At 33.7% G+C, this 20586-nt stretch overlaps 2 protein-coding genes across 2 annotated transcripts in view; one reads left to right on the forward strand and one right to left on the reverse strand.

Moving 5' to 3' along the window:
• Positions 1 to 16272, forward strand: part of LOC108737753 (sodium/potassium/calcium exchanger 4) — a 42711-nt gene extending 26439 nt beyond the window's left edge. Inside the window, exons 4-9 of the mRNA XM_025981442.1 lie at positions 5213 to 5411; positions 5897 to 5977; positions 7805 to 8034; positions 10652 to 10916; positions 12570 to 12691; positions 15221 to 16272. Coding sequence (XP_025837227.1) covers positions 5213 to 5411; positions 5897 to 5977; positions 7805 to 8034; positions 10652 to 10916; positions 12570 to 12691; positions 15221 to 15433 — 1110 coding nt within the window. The 3' untranslated portion in view covers positions 15434 to 16272. The remainder of the gene's footprint in view (positions 1 to 5212; positions 5412 to 5896; positions 5978 to 7804; positions 8035 to 10651; positions 10917 to 12569; positions 12692 to 15220) is intronic.
• A 2002-nt stretch (positions 16273 to 18274) lies between these two features.
• LOC108737732 (transient receptor potential cation channel subfamily V member 5) overlaps positions 18275 to 20586 on the reverse strand; it is a 14919-nt gene continuing 12607 nt past the window's right edge. Inside the window, exon 17 of the mRNA XM_025981451.1 lies at positions 18275 to 18498. Within this exon, the coding sequence (XP_025837236.1) occupies positions 18373 to 18498 (126 nt within the window). The 3' untranslated portion in view covers positions 18275 to 18372. The remainder of the gene's footprint in view (positions 18499 to 20586) is intronic.

A 20586-nucleotide genomic window follows, 5' to 3' on the forward strand; every position in this document is an offset into this window, starting at 1 on the left:
ACTCGAGTCTCTCGTTCAGAGACGCTAAACGGTTTTTTTGACAGTCTCTCTCAGCGACACCAGAGAGACTCGATGAGAGACGGAGACTCGAGTCTCGCTTTCAGAGACTCTGAGAGACAGAACATTTTTATCTCGGGATGCTTTACGCCTTTTACGCTTTCACCAACTACTTAATTATTTATAACAATTAGGTACTAGTTTGTTTCAACGGTTTCAAAAAGTCACAGATTGATTGATTTTTTGAAAAGCTTTTTGAATGAGGCCTAACAATTGGTTTATGACATTGGTTGGTGTAATATTTTATGGAAAGTTCGCCAGAATTAACCACAAGATTTCCCACTTACCACAAGATAACACATATTAGCTTGATCAATAAATCCATTCATCAGTAATCCTCTCCATCCATATATTATGAATCCTTTTTTTTATATGCTCTTCCTCGTCCAGAATAATACCGACATTCAATAAATCTTCCTAAGGTCCCAATATACCTACTTGCAATCAATTTCGCATTATCTGCTTCTATAGTCCACATGTGCGGAATGGAAACACTACGTTTAAATGTGAATATTAGATTGTACGGAACGTTTGCAGAATGGATATGGAATGATAAGGGAATGAGTAATGAGAACTGACGTTTAATTGTTTTTTGTTTTAGGGAGAAAATTGAATCTTATTGGTACTCATCTTTTATCATTATTTTTCTTATTTTTGATTAAGTATTTGTCACTCACTTTTCTAAATCATTTTGATTAGGAAGCTCTTCGTGAGAACTATAGGATCCCTTTGTAACATTTAAGTGCATGTTCGATATGTCTAATTAATTTTAATTGGCCACAATGGAAAACGTAATTTGTCTCCACCGAAGGATGACACCTTTTGGCGCGTTTTAGTTTTTTTAAACGTATATATGTGGATTTTTGAGTTGTATTTGTTTTTTTTTTCTTGGATCCACCCTAGATCCAAAATTCTGTGTATACTCCGATAAAAAAGCCTACACATTTATGTATCTAACGCTTTAGATATACTTCAAAAGATTGTTTCTTCAAATTGATACATTTTTCTTATACTTATCTGAAGAGCTGATTGTAGATATAAAAGGTTTTGTTATACATATTCGAGAACGTTTTAAAATTCATTGCGGTAGTATTACGAAATAATAAAAGTGCCTGAAAATCGTGCTGCAGTAAACTTACAAATTACATTTCCGCATCTTAAAACGTATACATATATACGAGGTCTATTCAAAAAGTACCGCGAATTTTGTGATTTTTAAAAATTATTTATTAACTCATGAATATCCACTTTGTCCACTTTATAGTAATCCCCAAAAGATATTATACACTTGTGCCAACGTTTTTTATAATCCTCGAAGCACGTCAAAAAAAAATTTTTTTTTGATCTTGTTCAACTCATGGGCCTCTTCAGTTTCGGGAAAAAGACAAAGTCACAGGGTGCCAGATCTAGAGAATACGGTGGCTACGGCATTATTAGTGTGTTGTTTTCGGCCAAACAATCGCGAATAAGCAACGATGTGTGAGCTGGGGTGTTATCATGGTGCAAAAGCCAATTTTTGTTCATCCATGGCGGATTACTTCGCGCAAAACCTGTAGGTAATATTCCTTATTGACCGTTGTACGCTGTGGCAAGAACTCACGATGTACAATGCCCCTGCAATCGAAGAAAACTGTAAGCAAAATATTCACATTCGACCTAATTTGGCGCGCTTTTTTCGGTCTTAGCTCGTGCGGCAGCTTCCATTGGAATAATTGAGCTTTGGTTTCCATATCATAACTATAAACCCATAATTCGTCACCAGTTGTGACCCTCTCGAGCAAATTTCGATCGCCGTTGATAGAGTAAAACAGCTCCTTCATGCGATGCTGTTTTTGTTCGAAATTGAGCAATTTTGGTACGAATTTCGCGGCGACTCGTCTCATGTCCAAATAGTTGATAAAAATCGAATGCCAATCGACATGTTTAGGTTATTATTAGATTATGTTTCAGTGAGACACATGAGTATCAACATAACGTAACAAAAAAATCAAAATTCAAAATACGCGATACTTTTTGAATAGACCCCGTACGTAAACCAGCGCTCCGTGCTTTCACAATTTCTTTTTACTGCCAAAGTTCGCAATTTGTGTAATTTAATTTCTCGAACACAAAGAAATTCAACCATCATCTGCGTAATAAAATCTGTTCACTCATACATTGTTTCCGCTAGAAATAAATGGAAGATTATTTTATCTGTTTTACGTTTTTCTCATTCAGCACTGAATATGTCAAAGGATGTGGCAGGAGCGACGTTTATGGCCGCAGCAACTTCTGCTCCGGAGTTATTCGTGAATGTAATTGGAACCTTTATTACAGAAGGTGATATTGGTATAGGAACCATTGTTGGTTCAGCTGTATTTAATATACTGGCAGTAGCTGCTTGTTGTGGATTGGGAGCAGGCATGGTAAGCTTTGATAACATCATTATTTGATGTAAGAGAGTATTTTTATAGTTTTGAGTGCTTGTAGGTACTTATACAGTCAGTGCAACAATCAACATTAACTGTCTTTTGTAGGACCTTTAAAATTTCATAGTATATATAGGGTTGTTCTGAAAGTCATTTCGTTTTTTCCCGACAGAGGATTTAATTGTATTCTTTTGTACCCAACTTCACATTTAAGCCGTATAATTTTTATATGCTTTGACACCTCATATAGCAAGGCTTGTGTGTGAAAAATTCCAATTAATTCTACGCAGTAGTTTTTGGTTGGTGCCCTTTTAAATATGGAGAGCGATAAGCAGCATTTTCGACATATCTTACTGTTTTACTACAGAAAGGGTAAAAATGCTGTTCAAGCCAGAAAGAAATTGACTGATGTGTATGGAGAAGGTGTGTTGACAGTACGCCAGTGCCAGAACTGGTTCGCTAAATTTCGATCCGGCAATTTTGATGTCGAAGATGCACCACGTTCGGGAAGGCCGGTTGAAGCTGATAAAGACGCGATAAAGGCATTAGTTGATGTGAACCGGCGAATAACAACACGTGAGATCGGATTGAGGTTAAATTTATCAAATTCAACAGTTTATGACCACTTGAAAGGCCTGGGATTATCCTCGAAGCTCGATGTATGGGTTCCCCATGTTCTCACAGAGAGAAATCTGTGTCGCCGCATTGACGTCTGCGATTCGCTTCTCAAACGTCACGAAAATGATCCGTTTTTGAAGCGCATCATCACTGGGGACGAAAAATGGGTTGTATACAACAACGTCAAACGCAAGAGGTCATGGAGCAAAAAAGATGAACCGGCTCAAACCATTTCCAAAGCCGATATTCACCAAAAAAAGGTGATGCTGTCTGTTTGGTGGGATTTTAAAGGAATCGTTTTTTTTTAGCTTTTACCGGATAACACAACGATTAATTCGGAAGTCTACTGTCATCAGCTGGACAAACTGAATGATGCACTTCAACAGAAAAGGTCAGAACTAATCAACAGGAAAGGTGTAGTGTTTCACCAAGACAACGCGAGACCTCACACAAGTTTGGTCACTCGCCAAAAGCTTTTACAGCTTGAATGGGATACAATGCTACACCCACCATATTCTCCAGACCTGGCACCATCGGATTATTATTTGTTCCGGTCACTCCAAAATTTTTTAGACGGTAAAACCTTCACCTCAAATGAGGAGGTCAAAAACCTCCTCGATCAGTTATTTGCCAGCAAACACCAAAAGTTTTATGAGCGTGGAATTATGCTACTACCAGAAAGATGGCAAAAGGTGTTGGACCAAAACGGTCAGTATATAATTGAATAAAGTATTTGTTTATTATACGAAAACTGTCTTTCATTTCCATAAAAAAAACGAAATGACTTTCCGAACAACCCTATACATTTGATGTTAATAACAAGAACATAATATTGAGGAAAAGTTTCTACTAGCCAAATGGAAAAGCGATAACTTATCCATTAAAATGTTATTGTTCTTACTCCTATTTTTTTTAACGTTCAAATTATGGCTTTCTAGAAAGTTATGTGAATACTCTTTAAGACCAAAATAAGTAAGAGACCGCAACGTGTGCTTTTGTAGCAAGCAGAAGTAGACCCTTCAGGAACAAGACTCTTCTACTTCCACTTGCAACAAGAATATGCGTACAATGGTTACTCTAGATAAAAGCGTTAGAAATTTTGCAGATTTTGAACCAAATCATGCACTATGTATTAATATTATTAGGTATGTAAAAGCAGCAACTAACTATAAATGTCATTTTTATTCAAAATAACATTTAAACAATAAATTTTTATGGTTGCAAGTGCTACCTACAATAAGCACCACCAAGAATACAAGACTGAAGTGCTATCAACGTAATCGAGCCATCATCAAATAGATGCCTAAAGCTTCAAATTAAGGGAGTGACTTGCGCCAATTGTAAACATACTAAACATCCCCCTAAGTCAAGCGGAAAGAGTTAAAAAAATTAAAGCTTAATACTGCCGTCCTTTGGAGTTACTTCCTAACGTTTCGCTAGCAGGAGATGCGACTTCTTCAGAAGTCCTTCTCCGCATGTGGAAAGTCTGATCAGAACGATATCAGTCCAACTCGAAACTCTTTGCCAATTCCTCATCAAAATTTTATAAATAATTTAACTCGATAGAGTAGGTATACCATACCCACAGAAAACGTAACAACTTCAATTTCTAATGCTTATTATAGCATATTTAATTAAATAAAGCAACTACAAAATGTTGCGAAAATCACTAAGCAAAAAAAAGGGCGCGTATTATTATTGACTATGGAAGCAAAACTTTATTGAGAACTAGTATAACCCATCGAAATTTAAATGGATGGTACTATTGTCGATGGTACAAAGCACTCATAGTTAACCATGACAGTTCCTACTTAGCTCAACCTGATGATCTTGATCTCGTTGGTGAACGTTTTGCCACTACTTCACTCTATCAATGTCCTAATTACCGAATATTGAAATTTAACTTCAACTAGTCAAAAGAGTAATGACTTTTAATTAAAAATAGAAAAGTAAAATGTTATACTTTAGTAAGTATTAACATCCCTTAGAAGTTTCTCTGTAGTGACGTCAGATTTCAGCACTAAGGCATTGTATTCTGCAGGGTGTTGTTACACTGCTAACAAAGTTTTTAGTTTGGTTTGATGATTTTGGTGAAGAGTTAATAAATATGATTTCACTATTTCTTGCAGTCCGGTGTACAGGTCGTACCATTGGACTGGTGGCCTTTAACACGAGACTGTTTAGCCTATGGAATAACCGTGTCGATCCTGATTTGTATCATCCACGACGAGCGCATCGAATGGTATGAGGCTCTCAGTTTGGTGCTTCTTTACATTGTCTATATCCTCATCATGTATTTTGATAAGTCGATTCAAAAATGCGCAAGAGGTAAGGCGTTAAAATTACCTGAAATAACAAATACTTTTTTACTATATGAAACACCTTGACATTTAATAGTGATCAATACTAAATGTGAAAAATCATTTATTTACTTTTTTCATCCACTATAAATTATTTTGCTGCTGGTGTCATCACACCCTCGCCGGGAATTGAACCCGGGACCTTTGGCTTTACGCACCAACGCTCTGGCCAGAAAGCTACGAGAGATGACAATTGCAACAACGACGTACCGGGCTTATTAGGTCACAGATCCGTCGAACTAATGTTCGACGGGTTCGATTCCCAGCGAGGGTGAGACAACAGAAACATTTTTTTTCTCATTATTTCATTAACTTGAGCTAATTTATAGTGAATAAAAAAATTAATTGAATGTTCACATTGGATACTTTTTTAATAATTTATAGCACCACAAAACATAAAAATATTCACACAGTTAGCACTGCCTTTTTTCCACCCTTATTAATATCTTTTAGGTGGCGTAGCAAAAGCACGAAAGCACGGCAAAAGACGTGATGAAACAAATTCTACTGCAAAAACACACGCACCGGCTGCGGGTAAGCGAAACTTTTTTCCAATATGTTCTCTCTACCTTCTCCATATTCAAAAGCTTAAATCATATACCTGTTATTCAAATGAACGTGTAGGTAATATTAAAATGACAAAAAATGGTTTTACTACCTTTTGCTTAGTTCATAAACTAATAGTAAAACTGAAAATGTTGTGTCAATTTCATGTATATCACATCAAGCGTATCTAAAAAATTTACCGCAGTGACCCACATGAAGCTTTTCGTAGTAACAGATTTCACTGTATACATTACTAACCTTAAGTTTAAAATATGGATACAGTCAAGTGAATAAAAAATAAAACAGTTTATATCTTGTATGATATACAGTAGGTATATTACATAATAAGATTTTCAAAATTTGGGTAAATATACTACAATAAATCAACTACGTATTCTCATAAATTTCTACCACACATTTCCAGACGCTCTGGTGACTGATAACTAAAGATGTGCAAAATGGTTTTATAAAAGTATTTAAATACAAAATGCAAATACTTTATTGATTTGTTATTTCAAATGTAAAATACAAAATAGATTTCCCTTTTGTATTTTAAATGCTTAATGCAAAATACGTATTATCAAAATACTTCTTTCAAATAAACTTTACTTTTTTGTAGTAGCTATTTAATCTTCTGCATTTACATAAATATAAAATATTTTTTAATAAAACTTTGCAGGCATTTGCCCATTTTTTTAAATATTTTTCTCGACTAATAGTGGTGTTTGCACTATATCACCAGCTGCGAAGATTAAGTATGATTGGTATTTTTCTGTTTGAAGTGATTGAGATATGTTTTTCTATCTTTATGTTATAGTTTCTTCAGTTCAGCAACAAATAATTCTTCTATGTGCTTCGTTATTTGCCTTCTTCGGCCGTTTTAATTGACAAAAAGACACTAACGCCAAAATAGTTTGCTTAGCGTGAAAGATCAGATCCAAAATAGGCTTGATGTAAAATCACCATCAATCATTTTATATTAAAATATTTACAACCCCATTTTATTTGTAATCTTTTGTACATTGTACCTAATAAGAGAAAGAAATGGAATTCACAGTTTCTTTAGCTTTGGGTTCATCTAATAAGCGAAGTTTTTCGAATCGTTTTCTATGAATTTTGTATTATATGCATTTATTAGCACACCACAATATTTTGTAGTTTTCAGTTTTACACACTGACGGTATTTTTTAGAGGACTTTTTTGTTGTAATTAATAGAATTTCGTAGTTCCTTGCTAAAGGTACGATAAGTGGTGATTAGGAAGGCGCTGATACGAATTTGAACTTCAAAATTCCGTGGACTATGACATTGAACACAGAAAACAACATCGATCCTATATTTTAGATTATTCATTTGCAAGGAGTTTAGAAATTTTTGGACTCTCTTCACTTAAAGAATTAAAAGGCATTCATAGAATGTCTCTTTGTCCTTTTTTAAGCTTCTAATACCTTCAATAGGCAATTAACGGCAAATAGTATTTTGCATTTTACAAATAGAAAATACGTTTGAAAAAGAATTTTAAATANTATTTTGTATTTTGTATTTAAATTTTAAATGCATGTATTCCAAATCAATCATATCTTTGCTGATAACTTTATAAGTACACTGTTCCTATATATAGTACTTTATTGCGTTAGTGCAAAAAGCAATTATGAAACGTATTTCACGATGTTATCATTTTTTATTAGGTGCATTTTATAATTTTTTAATAAACATCACACTAACTTAAAAAATACTTAGGTCTCGTCATTCAAAAATTTGTATTGCATTATAATTCCATTTTTCAAGTGAAATGAGTACATTTCATTGTTATCAGAGGCAGCTGAGTCACAATTGCCCTTAAAGCAAGATAAGAGGCCATCTACAGGTGAACTGCAGGTCCATGTTATATCTCCGAATCATTTAAATGGAGCAGCGGTTAAAGTGTCCCAGCAAGACGTCCCTGAACCGGCTCCCCCTCAAGAAGAATACATCGGTCCTGACTTTAGCGAAGTTGAAAGTCCCTCTTTGTGGAAATGGCCTTCGGAGAGCGGAACTTTTACAAAGGTAAATGTTGCCAAATTAACATGAAACAATCGCTACTATTATCACTCGTAGTTCAATAATTCAAAAGCAAATTTTCTTAATAATCAGAACAATTCGAGACAATTTCAAAAGATCTTAATTAATTGATTAACTCATCTCGACCTGTTACATACTTAATTAACTGAAAGGTAGGGAGAAGCTCTATGCTTAAACTTTGTTTTATAAATACATACGTACGTACATTTACAGTCGAATAAGTTTCATTGTAACCGGTGTACGAGGTGATCGATCTTTACTGAATTTTAAGGTTGAGTAGATATTTGTTGATAAAGAATTCTAGTGGAATAAATATCCATCAAGTTTGAGAAAGCATATTTTCTATTTCTTAATAGGGGAAGCACTTTTCATAATCCTCTTATATGCATAGATAAAAAATGCCTTGTGACCATCTTACCAATTATTATTTCTTGAACAGTTTATTAATTTCTAAGCAAAACTAGTAGAGCTATTGCAAACTCTCATGGGCCGTAAAACGTATCAGGGACAGACTTTATTGCATATATACCTATTATAGGTACATATCAAATAGTAATTAGCAAAATTGGTTTTGATCTTGCAATCTTGGTATTGATTTTAGTCATGAATATTCGCAAGACTGTCTTTATACTAGCAAGACCAAAACCAAGACTAAAACCAAAACCAAGTACTCAAGATTAAACTGAAAATTATTACTTCCGATGGATTCATGAGTTAAACTATTTATATAGTATTTGAAATTTTAAGTTTGCTTTACTAAATTTTAACACTAAATATAAAAAATATAAGAAACTACCTCTATTTGAAAAAAAGGATTTACAAGAGTATCTACGGAGTAAGTGCTCTTTGTTCTTATGTCTGGATATCACATGGTTGAAATATAGAGACAAACTAGTTTTTGAAGTGAAACTTCTTTACGCACGGTAGGGTAAGTTCGTTCCATGCGAGTTGCTATGTAACGAAATCATGCAACGCATTTCCCCCGCTGTCTGTCCCTATGTATGCTTAGATCTTTAAAACTACGCAACGGATTTTAATGCGGTTTTTTTTAATAGATAGAGTAATTCAAGAGGAAGGTTTATATGTATAATACATGCATAATATAGTAGAGAAACACTGATAATTTTAGAGGTTTGTAATGTGATGTCGTAAATAAACACATTTTTTTGCGCTTACATTGCAAACGCTGGCTGAACCCTACGAGATAGATCAAAATAATATACTACAGTATTGTACACCTTAAAAAGGTCTACAAAAAAGTCCGGGATGGTATATGTCTATCTCTTAGGGATAACCCACAATAACCATTTTTTATCCTTTACTTTTTACGAGAAATAATGGCTTATTTACGAAGCGATTTTAAGCAATACAGCATTAATCCTTATCCAATTAAGTACTTTTAAATACATTGTGCATTTAATATAGATCAATATGGCCCTTTACAGCATGTAATTTAAATGAATATTTTCGAAGATATTACAGACTTAAAATGCAGGGACATAGCGGTTGCGGCGGTACCGGCCGGTTTGTATTGTCTAATGACAAAAAAGCTGTGATTGTTGTATATAAAGACATTCTATAGTATATTTACTATCAGCATTGCACCCGTGCGAAGCATAGTGTACAAATAATACCATTAAACCAATTCCTTAACCTCTATTCCGGTATGTTTGTGTGTTTAAAGAAGTTTCACTTCAGTAGAGTGTTGTATAATTACACGTTGTATTTTTTTTTAATACATATTTTATACTTTTTTCAAGTACCTTCTAATATTTAATTCGCTATAAGGTAAATTTTCCGATTTTTATAACGTTTACAACTATCGACATTATTTTCATTAAAAGTCATGACAAACTCGCATGTATGACAGAAAATTTCAGCATTTGATACAATTATTATGTCGGTAAATAGAAAAATTTGTGCTTAGAATTATTAAAAAAAAAAATACAACGTGTAATTATACAACACGCTACTGAAGTGAAACTTCTTCAAAAACACATCTCATACCGGGATAGGGGTTAACGAATTGCTTTAATGGTATTATTTGTACACTATGAATTTAAATTTTACACTATACATGCCGGAGTTGCCTGTAACGAACGTTGCACTGATGCGCGCTCACGGCTCAAGCGATCCCCACTACGAACTCGACTACGTGACTGAGTAGAGGGGGGACAACAGTTGCATGATTTCGTTACACAGCAACTCGCATGAAACGAACTTATCCTACCATGCGTAAAGAAGTTTCAATTCAAAAAAGTATCAGGTTGGATTAGCAACACCAATACCGAGATCAAGACTAGAAGTATTTGAGTAAGTTTAAGACCAAAACTGGGACAGTCTTGTTCTTGATCTTGATTTGCTTATCACTAATTTCAAAAATCGTGAATGGATTGACAACCATATTCCTTATTACACAATCAGGAACGAAGCTACAGATAAACTGTAAACTGTTAATACTTTTAAAAGGTGCATGCAATGCTTTTATTATAACTGTAAAGACTAGTGAATATATTCACTTAAAATTAGTGAAAATTTCATTTTCAAAGACTACAATTTTTATAATAAATAGTAATTGTTATCAATCAATTTTGTTGTTCAGGTGACTTGGATAATAACGTGGCCAATACACCTTGTATTCCTTTGTACCATACCGGACTGTAACAAACCGAAATTGAAAAATTGGTTTCCACTGACATTTGTTATGTGTATAATTTGGATTGGATCGTTATCGTACATCGTTGCTTGGATGATCACCATCATTGGTGACACCCTAAAAATTCCAGACTCTGTAATGGGAATCACTTTTTTGGCAGCAGGAACCAGCGTCCCAGAAGCTGTGTCAAGTGTTATCGTCGCAAAACAAGGTGTGTGTGTATAACTTCTATGTATCTTAAGTATGAAAAGTAAAATATAGAAACGAAACGATTTTGGTGTGGATAGGTAAGATAGAATTCAACAGTTTTTCCTTTGTACTATTTTCAATTAATCTTTCTTTGTGCCTCTTTCACCCTTCGAGCATGGAAGAAGTGAATTTCTGTAAAAAATATATATACGAGGTCTGTCCAAAAAGTATAGCGAATTTTGAATTTCCGCGGGTTACGTATATTCGATTTTCAATTTTTTTGTGAAGTTACGCTGGTGCTCATGTCTCTCCCTTATAGCGACAAATTTGACCAGGTTGCATGTTCGGTTAATTTTTGACAGCTGCTTTGTTTGCACGTGTTTTGGCTCGTCTTCGATTTTTGCCTATTTCAATAAATGAATCAAAGAATCTGTATCAAATGTGTGAAAAGCAAAATTAAGTGCGCGGACGCATTCCGAATGTTGGACCGAAGCAACATTTATCGCTGGTACAAAATGTTATCATAGAGCCGAAAAGATGTGAACGACGAAGAGCGTGCCGGACGCCCGAGCACGTCAACAACAGACGAAAACATTGATGAAGTGAAAAAATAGTATTGACCAATCGTCGAATCATCGTTAGAGAAGTTGCTAAGGACCTAAACATATCGATTGGCTCCTGCCATTGCATTTTTATCCATGATTTGGGTAAGAGACGGGACGTCGCGAAATTCGTACCAAAATTGCTTTATTTTGATCAAAAACAGCTTCGCATTTTAACATTACTAAGGAACTGTTTTACTCTGTTAGCGACGACCCAAATTTGCTCTAGAGGGTCATAACTGGTGACGAATCATGGGTTTATGGTTATGACGTGGAAACCAAAGCTCAATAATCCTAATTAAAGCTGCCGCACAAACCAAGACCGGAAAAAGCGCGCCAAGTTAGGTCAAATGTGAAGGTTTTGCTTACCGTTTTCTTCGATTGCAGGGGCGTGGTGCATTATTAGTTTTGCCACAGGGTAAAATTGTCAATAAGGAATATTACCTGCAAGTTATCCGCAATTTTCGGGAAGTAATCTACCAGAAACACCCGAATTTGTGGAAGAACAAAGATTGACTTTTGCACCATGATAACGCCCTTGCTCACACAACGTTGCTTGTGTGCAAATTTTTGGCCAAAAGAAAACTAATAATGCCGCAGTCACCATATTTCCCAGAGCTGGTCCCCTGTGCCTTTTTCTTTTTCCAAATGCTGAAGAGGCCCATGAAAGGACGACGTTCCACTACGATTGAGGAGACAAAGACGGCATCGAAGGAGGAGGTGAACAAAATCACAAAGTTTGAAGTGCTTGGAAGATTGGAAAAAACGTTGGCAGAAGTGTATAATATCTGGGGGGATTACTTTGAGGGGGACAAAATGGATATTCATGAATAAGTAAATAATTTTTGAAGAAACACAAAATTCGTGATACTTTTTATCAAATCTCGTACATATACGTATGTAACGGTTTCGTGACAGCCTATCCCCTTAAGAACCCTAAAGAGACTATAACTGAATTATTCGATTTATGATAACTTACATCTTCAAAAGTCGAACTTGGTACACATCCACAAATAAAGTTTAACTACTAAAAATTACTATGAAATTGTTTTTTATTTTTATTTACTTTACAGGTCATGGCTCTATGGGTATAAGTAATTCAATTGGTTCAAATACGTTCGACATTTTACTGTGTCTAGGACTCCCATGGTTCATCAAAGCCACTTTTTCTCCAACATTACCGGGGAAACACTGGGTAAGTGTTTGTAAAACAATATTATAGGTAGGTATCATAAATTTTGCAAATCATAGTGCATTCTATGAANTCGCAAGTCTTATCGAACTCAATGCGTTCTTTAGGGTCAACTTGCCAACCTGCGGACGGTGAAGTATGCAAATAATGACCTGATTATTGTAAAAAAAATAAATTAATAACAGAATTATTTCCATCCAGACAACAGATTCTACTTCCATAGTAAGGTTTAGATTATAGAGAATAACGTACTATTACAAATTTCGAATTATTATTGTAATAAGAACATTTGTCTTTCTTTAAATATGTATTAAGTATTACTCATTTTTCTTTAACTCTATACACAATGTGCTGCTTATTATCTTGAAAATGTGTTGATGGTAGTATAGTTGGATTGCATTTTCTTAAAAAAATATTTATATTTTCCAAATGATTCTCTATTCGTCATTGTGATAAATCATCACTAAATATAACACGAAAAATGTCTCGAAAAGGAGGGATAAAACGTTAAGGACTAACGTCCTTTACACGTATTTTCATCAGATGAAAGTATCAAATATGTAAGCCATATGTATCAAGTTGCATCTTTGGAAACAGATGGTTCATAACGTCCTATTAAAAATTAACTCAACTCTATACCCTTGAAAACTCTCCTATTTGATAAAGCAGGTTAGTAAATTTATGGTAATTAGTTCTGTCGATATTTGAAACTAGGACGGTAAATCTTGACGACGGAAGTTTGTGTACAAGACATTCTAATTAGTCTCTCGCTCGTCTAAAACACCTGTAGTCTACGAATATTGCATTGAACCGGTGCACTGCGGCAGTTAATGTAATGAAAATGCATATATATGGGGTTAAAGGAAGTTGTTGAACTGTACTGACCCATTTATAGCATCTACAAGTCGACAATTTATGAAGCACCATGCAACAAGTGAGCTACAGTTAAAACGATCAATATTGGTGTAGTCCGCAATAAATTATTTGTGAGAACGGAAGTATCTTCTTTCTTGTTTCAACTTGTACTGTAGTAATTTGTTACATTTTGAATACGCCCTTGTTAAGTTAGGAAATGATTCATGAGTAGTACAGATAAAGTGAAAAGAGATAACCGAATAATAGTAAGCGGTACAGCGGTTAGAAATTACTGAAGTACGCAAAAGATCACGGTGGACTTTATAACTTCCTGGTTGGAATTGTATCTTTAAGCAAGCGTCATTGCTTTCCTAAATTCCTGAGAATGTTGAACTTTCTTTAAAATCCGATGCTGCCAACATGCTCAAATACTGCTTGTCTGCATCTCCTTCTATTACACATCAATTGATGTGATGTTATTCCCTTTTCATTATTAGTGTCCGCTGCAATTCCTACCTGACATCTCTTTTCTATGTTTACAATATTCCCTGTAACGTCTGTCGTTGATAAAAATAGTCGATCTATCAGTAACCGCTCTGGTCTATTACGTGACTTGAAAGAAGAAAGTAAATGCAACAATTTTAATTTTAAATATCCCAACTATAGACGGCTGTTCAAAGGATACATGCGAAGCAAAGTGCTACATAAATATGTTAAAAAAGCATCACGGAATTTTGAAGATATTTTTCAATATTTCTCTTTTTTTTTGCATTTACAGACATTTTTGATACAACTTACAACCATATATACCTTTTTGTCCAAAAAAGATGGGAGTCGATAGGATAGGATGTACTTTTCCCTTGAAAATTTTGAGTTTTATATTAGTTAAGGATAATGATATTTAAGATAAAAATCAAATAATTTCAACTATTTAAGTATGTACAAATGTGATAAGAAATAATCAAATTTAATAAGTCATTCAAGTTAACAAGTTAGCAGTACAAGTTAGTTTATGTTATCATTAATTACTTATTAAACTAGTAAAAAAATAATTAACCTGAGTTTTCTCTATAACTAAAATATAAGTAAAATTGCTTATGTCATTGATTAGTTACGGATTAGTTTCTTGGTCAGTAATAGTCATGCGTGTATCACGATTTGGACCTTATTGGATTTCATTAGCACAGTATAGGCTTCTTCCCTTCTTCAAAATCCTTTGACGTCCACTACTGGACATGAGTGTCCCCCAATTTTCTCCATTTCTTCCGATTCTTTGCCTTCTTAAGCCAATTGAGGTGAGTTTTTTAATGTGATCATCAATGAACATCAGCAAGACAAAAACCATGACCAAGACTAGAAGTATTTGAGCACTAAGACCGAATAAGCAAGGGCTAGATCAATACTAACATTGGAGCAGTCTTGGTCTTGATATTGCTTTGCTCACAACTAGCGTATAGCGTGCTGATGAGATCGATGTCGCTATTCACCTCTTGTAATTTCAACAAACTGCTCATTTATAACTTAATCTATAAATATATATGTTTATATATATATATTATATTTACTTATGCCTTTTCTATTTTTTATTTAACAGGAAATGTAAAATTGCATATAAATATTGTTGTATGGCCACAGTAAATTTGTGGATTTTTCTTGACTAGTTCATTCTAATTCCAGGTGGGAATCAATTCGGCCGGAATAGAATACAGTGCAATATCACTGCTTTCATCCCTTCTGTTGCTTTATGTGGCATTCGCCCTGAATAAATTTAAGCTGGACAAACGCGTTGGGAGGGCATGCCTTCTTATGTACGCTGCATTCCTTATTCTCGCAAGTCTTATCGAACTCAATGCGTTCTTTAGGGTCAACTTGCCAACCTGCGGACGGTGAAGTATGCAAATAATGACCTGATTATTGTAAAAAAAATAAATTAATAACAGAATTATTTCCATCCAGACAACAGATTCTACTTCCATAGTAAGGTTTAGATTATAGAGAATAACGTACTATTACAAATTTCGAATTATTATTGTAATAAGAACATTTGTCTTTCTTTAAATATGTATTAAGTATTACTCATTTTTCTTTATACACAATGTGCTGCTTATTATCTTGAAAATGTGTTGATGTAAAGCAAAAAAGTATTACACTTAAGGTACTGTTCTATTTGATAATAATTTGCTTAGAATAACCAAAAGATTCTGCTACATTTGTAGGATTCTTGTTGAACTAAAAATAGCAGTAAGCTTATAAAATTAAATTAATTAATTTTCCTGTCGGAAGTGGAATTTCTGCCAATATTTTCTGCCTTATAGTTTTCCATTAGCATGATTTTATCATTTTATATTAGTTCTCACAATCAATAAAATTTTTTTGGTTGACAATTGCAAGTTGCTTATTGACGATTATTTTTAAAAAATTTATAAAAATAATGAAAAATTATCATTTTTTAATGTAGTAATAGTAATCATAATAAATGCACTATTGTTAAGTACCTAAGGAAAATGGAAAAGGAATAAACTTGTTTCTCCTGGAAGGTTTTGTCGTGGCAACTACAAATATTCGAAATAAAAAGTCCATTTAATTTTTAAGGTTTATTGTAATCATTGTTATGTTATTTTAAAACAACACTTACTAACTAGATATATTCTAGATTTAGTACAACTAGACTGTGTAAGGTATTCTGCAATTAAAAACAACTTTACTTTGTAAGTACATAATAAAATGAAAAACAGCAAATTATTTTAACCTAATTATTTTTCCATAAATTTTACAATATTAACTCTGTATAGTCTAAAAATTATGATAAATAACTCCCTGTACTAAGTATCTAATACATACATATAGAGGAACTTGTCATGACTGACTGCATAGCTCATGTTCATGGATATTTTAAGAGCACATATCCTGACTATTCCAGAGGGGTACAGTAAGAACGTATTTTGCAAAAATCGCATTCAAAGGGGTTGAAAAAGAAAAATAAAACAAAATCTAAAAAAAATTTCAAATAAAGTTGAGTGAGGTGTCACTCGAAATAACGAAATTTGCAAGAATGACGTATATTCTTCGATTTTTGACCAGAATCATTGTTTTTGAGTTATATAAGCTGTTTTGAACCTTTATCACAAATGGAACTTTTTATGTATGGACAGAAAATCTGCTTGAACACATACGACAAAAAAGGCAGAGAAGATAAATGATGTCATCATCATCATAGAGTTGTCAGTCCGAAAAGACTCTAGGAGAACACCCACCTTTCTATTCTGAACTAGGACATACTAGGTATATCCCTTACTATTTGCAAACAGTAATTTAATCTAGGTCTTCTGCCTGTCTTTACCCCTATTTCTGCTTGCAGTATGTTTCTAACTAGTGCCTATTTTAAATCTCAGACAGTGTCTTACTAACCTACCTTACCTATCTTTTATTGATTTACATAACGTTCCCTATTCTTCTACTTTTTAGGGTTCCGTACCTCTAAAAGAACAAAGAAACACTTATAGCAGAGCCGTAGGAGTCGCTACTTGAGGTTAGTTTGGGTCACTCCATACCCTTCAATGAGTACGAGAGAGTAAGCAGTAATGACCCATATTGCTTTCTTTTTTTCTTCTCCCTTCCACTCCCATATCAAGCCCCTTCATCCCGTAGACGAGCGAAGCCTCCCTCGCAACTTAAATAATAGCTACGAAAATTTTGTAACGATCGTCCCGCAGCTCAGGGGTAGCTTACGTTCGCAATACTATTGGGTTCGGCTATGTAAGAGGGGACTCACCTACGAAATGGAAGGGATAAGAAAAGGAAAGAATCATCTCACTCGCAGGCGCAGGAGCAATGAGGAGCTCCTTGACTATACCTGAGGAGCACCCGGGAATCAAAAGAGCCGAGTTTGCCCGGCTCTGAGTTATAGGATCACTTCGTTGTCCGTCTGTCTGTCTGTGTGTTTCTCAAAACCCTTTTACTCAGAAGCGTATGGAGGTATCAAGTTGAAATTAATATCAAAACTCTCATCTACAATATCTTGCAGTTGCAAAAAACCAAAAATCAAAAAATACGGCCGTTTATACCGCATATTTTGACACTCGTATGGAAATTAAAACCGTTGTCCTGGAATCATGAAATTTGGCAAGAAGCAATGTCTAATAGCACAAGTAAAGGGAAAATCCAAAAACCGTAAATTTAAAGGTGCATAACAAAAATGTAATACTGTAATTATGTTTTAGGGGCTGATTTTGGGGATAAACTTAAAACGTACTCGGAAAATGCTGAGAAAATCTTCAAGGCTCGTTTCCGGTGACATACCTACTATTTTGTACGGAACCCTTAGCGCGCGAGTCCGTCTCGCACTTGGCCGGTTTTTTTTCTAATAATTCTTTGTTAGCCTTGATGTGTATTTTAACCATTGCATTTTCATCATCCGCCTATAACTCAACATCTCAATAGCTTCTAAGCTTTTCCTTATCTCCGCGCTCACCGCTTACATTTCTCATAATTTCATAATTTCTGTTTTATTCTTTGTCCAAAGTCTCTATATCGTTAAAAGGTCGATGCTATGAAATTCGTTACAAACAATACTTTAATACCAAATCTGGATTACTAAAGCCATAAAGTAGTTACTATCAGATTAATATAACTAATAAATCTACTGATTTAGAAATAGAAACTCATTTAAAGAAGTGCAGTAATTGCAAGAACTTACTTTAAGTAATTGCACTATAAAATACATTAAACTAGAAATTTGTACGTATTTATGGCTTTGTTTGCACTCTCGTATACAATCTTATCATAAAACATATCGCCTGTCTTTGTGATTACTGTAAAAACTCAGGTCGTTAAAATTGCTTATTTTGTTCCTTTTTTTTAGCTTCATTTGCTAGCTTCTCTTGACGAAGTTTCACGTGTCTTTCGTGCCTCCGTTTAGTCTCTAAAATTTCCTTCATTTCCTCCTTTTGATCGTCCTATAAAGAAACAAAATTGACAAAGAGACATACAAAATCGGCCTAAAGTTGGTAAGCTAACAATCGAACTTAAAATTTATAAACAATTTGTAAATATTTTGGTTAAACATTACTTGCATTACCTACTTGTATTACCTCCAATATGTACAAAAAGGGTGTGTGTGTGTGTGTGTGTGTGTGTGTGTCAACAAAGGTTCTTGTGAATAAATAAAGTTGAAAAGTTAATTTTTCAATTTATCGAAAAATACGATTAACTTTACCGTGGTACTAATAAGAATTGTGAAAAGTTAAATGTTCCTTTTTAAAATGAGGATTATTTGAAACGTAAACCCGTTAGAAGCCTTTTTTCTTTACTTTATCGATGAAAAGATTTTAACTATCAAGTAGTGCAAAATTTATTGTGATGTCAAGTTTCTGCCGAGCTACCCAAGTATGCATGTAAAGTATTATTCTTATATACAAACAACGAATGACCGTCTTAGGACAAACAGTAAGAATAAAATACACAGATAGTTGTCTTCACTTTAATTTCAATCTATATTGGAATAACTTTTTCTGGAATATTCATCGTCCAGTGATTCATACTTAGTTATCGCCATTTTTTATATCAACAGATTTGTGTACTTGACAATGTCATTCGAAGTTAGTTGTTCAGGAATATTATGATGTGAAAGTTTATGTGTTTTGTTCGGATATATAAAATATGTAATTTAAATATTAGCGGAACTTATGTAGTTTACAGTGGTGATATACCTAAACTGAACTAATGATGTGTGCATCACAGAAGACAAGAGTATTTTAAACTAAGGTAAGCAAACCCTTTTTTGTGCTTATTGATGTGAGTATTTGTAATTAGTAATAACTATAGTAATAAGTTGTTACTTTAATGGTAAGGCGGCAAAAATAGATGAAGACCATTAACTGAAGAATCAAACGAAAAAAGTCTTCATAAAGGTCTGAATGCTGAACAAGAAAATATATGTACTTATAGGTATTATGCGTATATAGGTTACATATAGTTATGTTGGCGCAGAAAATATTTGTTTGTATAGTCCTTAAGCTTCGAAAAATTAAAAAATAGAACTAGTTGAACCAAATCAAAACTAACGTGACCAAACTTGCTTAGGATAATTGATTTAGGGTAGATAAAAACAATAGGAACTAAATGATTGTTGTCGTAGGTACTCATGCCTTTTCTTTTGTTTATAACAATGCCAAGCTACAAAGGAGATAAAATGAAAAATTGCTTTCGGTTAAGTTGTTAGAAAATAGTATTAATTTTCACTCGTTTCCTGAAATGAATAAATTTTCATTAGTTGAACTAATTTCACTGAATTACTCAATCAGATGTAAAATTTACGTTCTTCGAGTTACCCAAATAATTAAATTTTTTATTATCTACAATATAATTTGGAATAATGTCGAATGAATAAACAAACCACTTTTGCTTTCTTTTTTAATCTGTTGCATTTTATGATAATTTAGGCAAAGAAAAAAAAACTACAAACTTTCTAAGTAGTAAGACATTTTTATGTAAATTTAATGAGGCCCGCAACTTCTATTTATAACAATGTCGCTCGTCTTCTATCGTACTTATATTATTTATCTACAAGCATGTCTTTCCGGCAGTTTGCCAATCACACCTTATTAGAATCAATGCATTTTATTTGATGGTTTCTTTTGCAAAAAAAGTATTCATTTCTGGTTTCATATTTGACACGATTAAAAATGAAGATTTTAGTCTATACGTACAATATTTTTGCGCACTTTGCTGAATTATTGTTTATAAAAAAAATGACCTCCCTCTTTACATCAATAAATCAGGGGTTAAATGAATTTTTTCATATGCCCCTAGCGGGATATGAAGATCTTAACCTTCACGAATAGATTGAACATAATGTAACTGAAAATGTTTCCCCAAAAAAAATTATGACAATAATAATTATTCATGTCTGTTGGGATAAACAACTAATAATATCTCACTAACAACTTGATCAATTTACTCCCACAAAAACTAGTTCAACTTCAAATTTAAAAACATACATTTTAATGTGATAAAATCATTAAAAAAGTAAATCTATCCCAATA

The sequence above is a fragment of the Agrilus planipennis genome, unplaced genomic scaffold (assembly GCF_000699045.2).
Source record: "Agrilus planipennis isolate EAB-ADULT unplaced genomic scaffold, Apla_2.0 scaffold105, whole genome shotgun sequence".
Lineage (NCBI taxonomy): Eukaryota > Metazoa > Arthropoda > Insecta > Coleoptera > Buprestidae > Agrilus > Agrilus planipennis.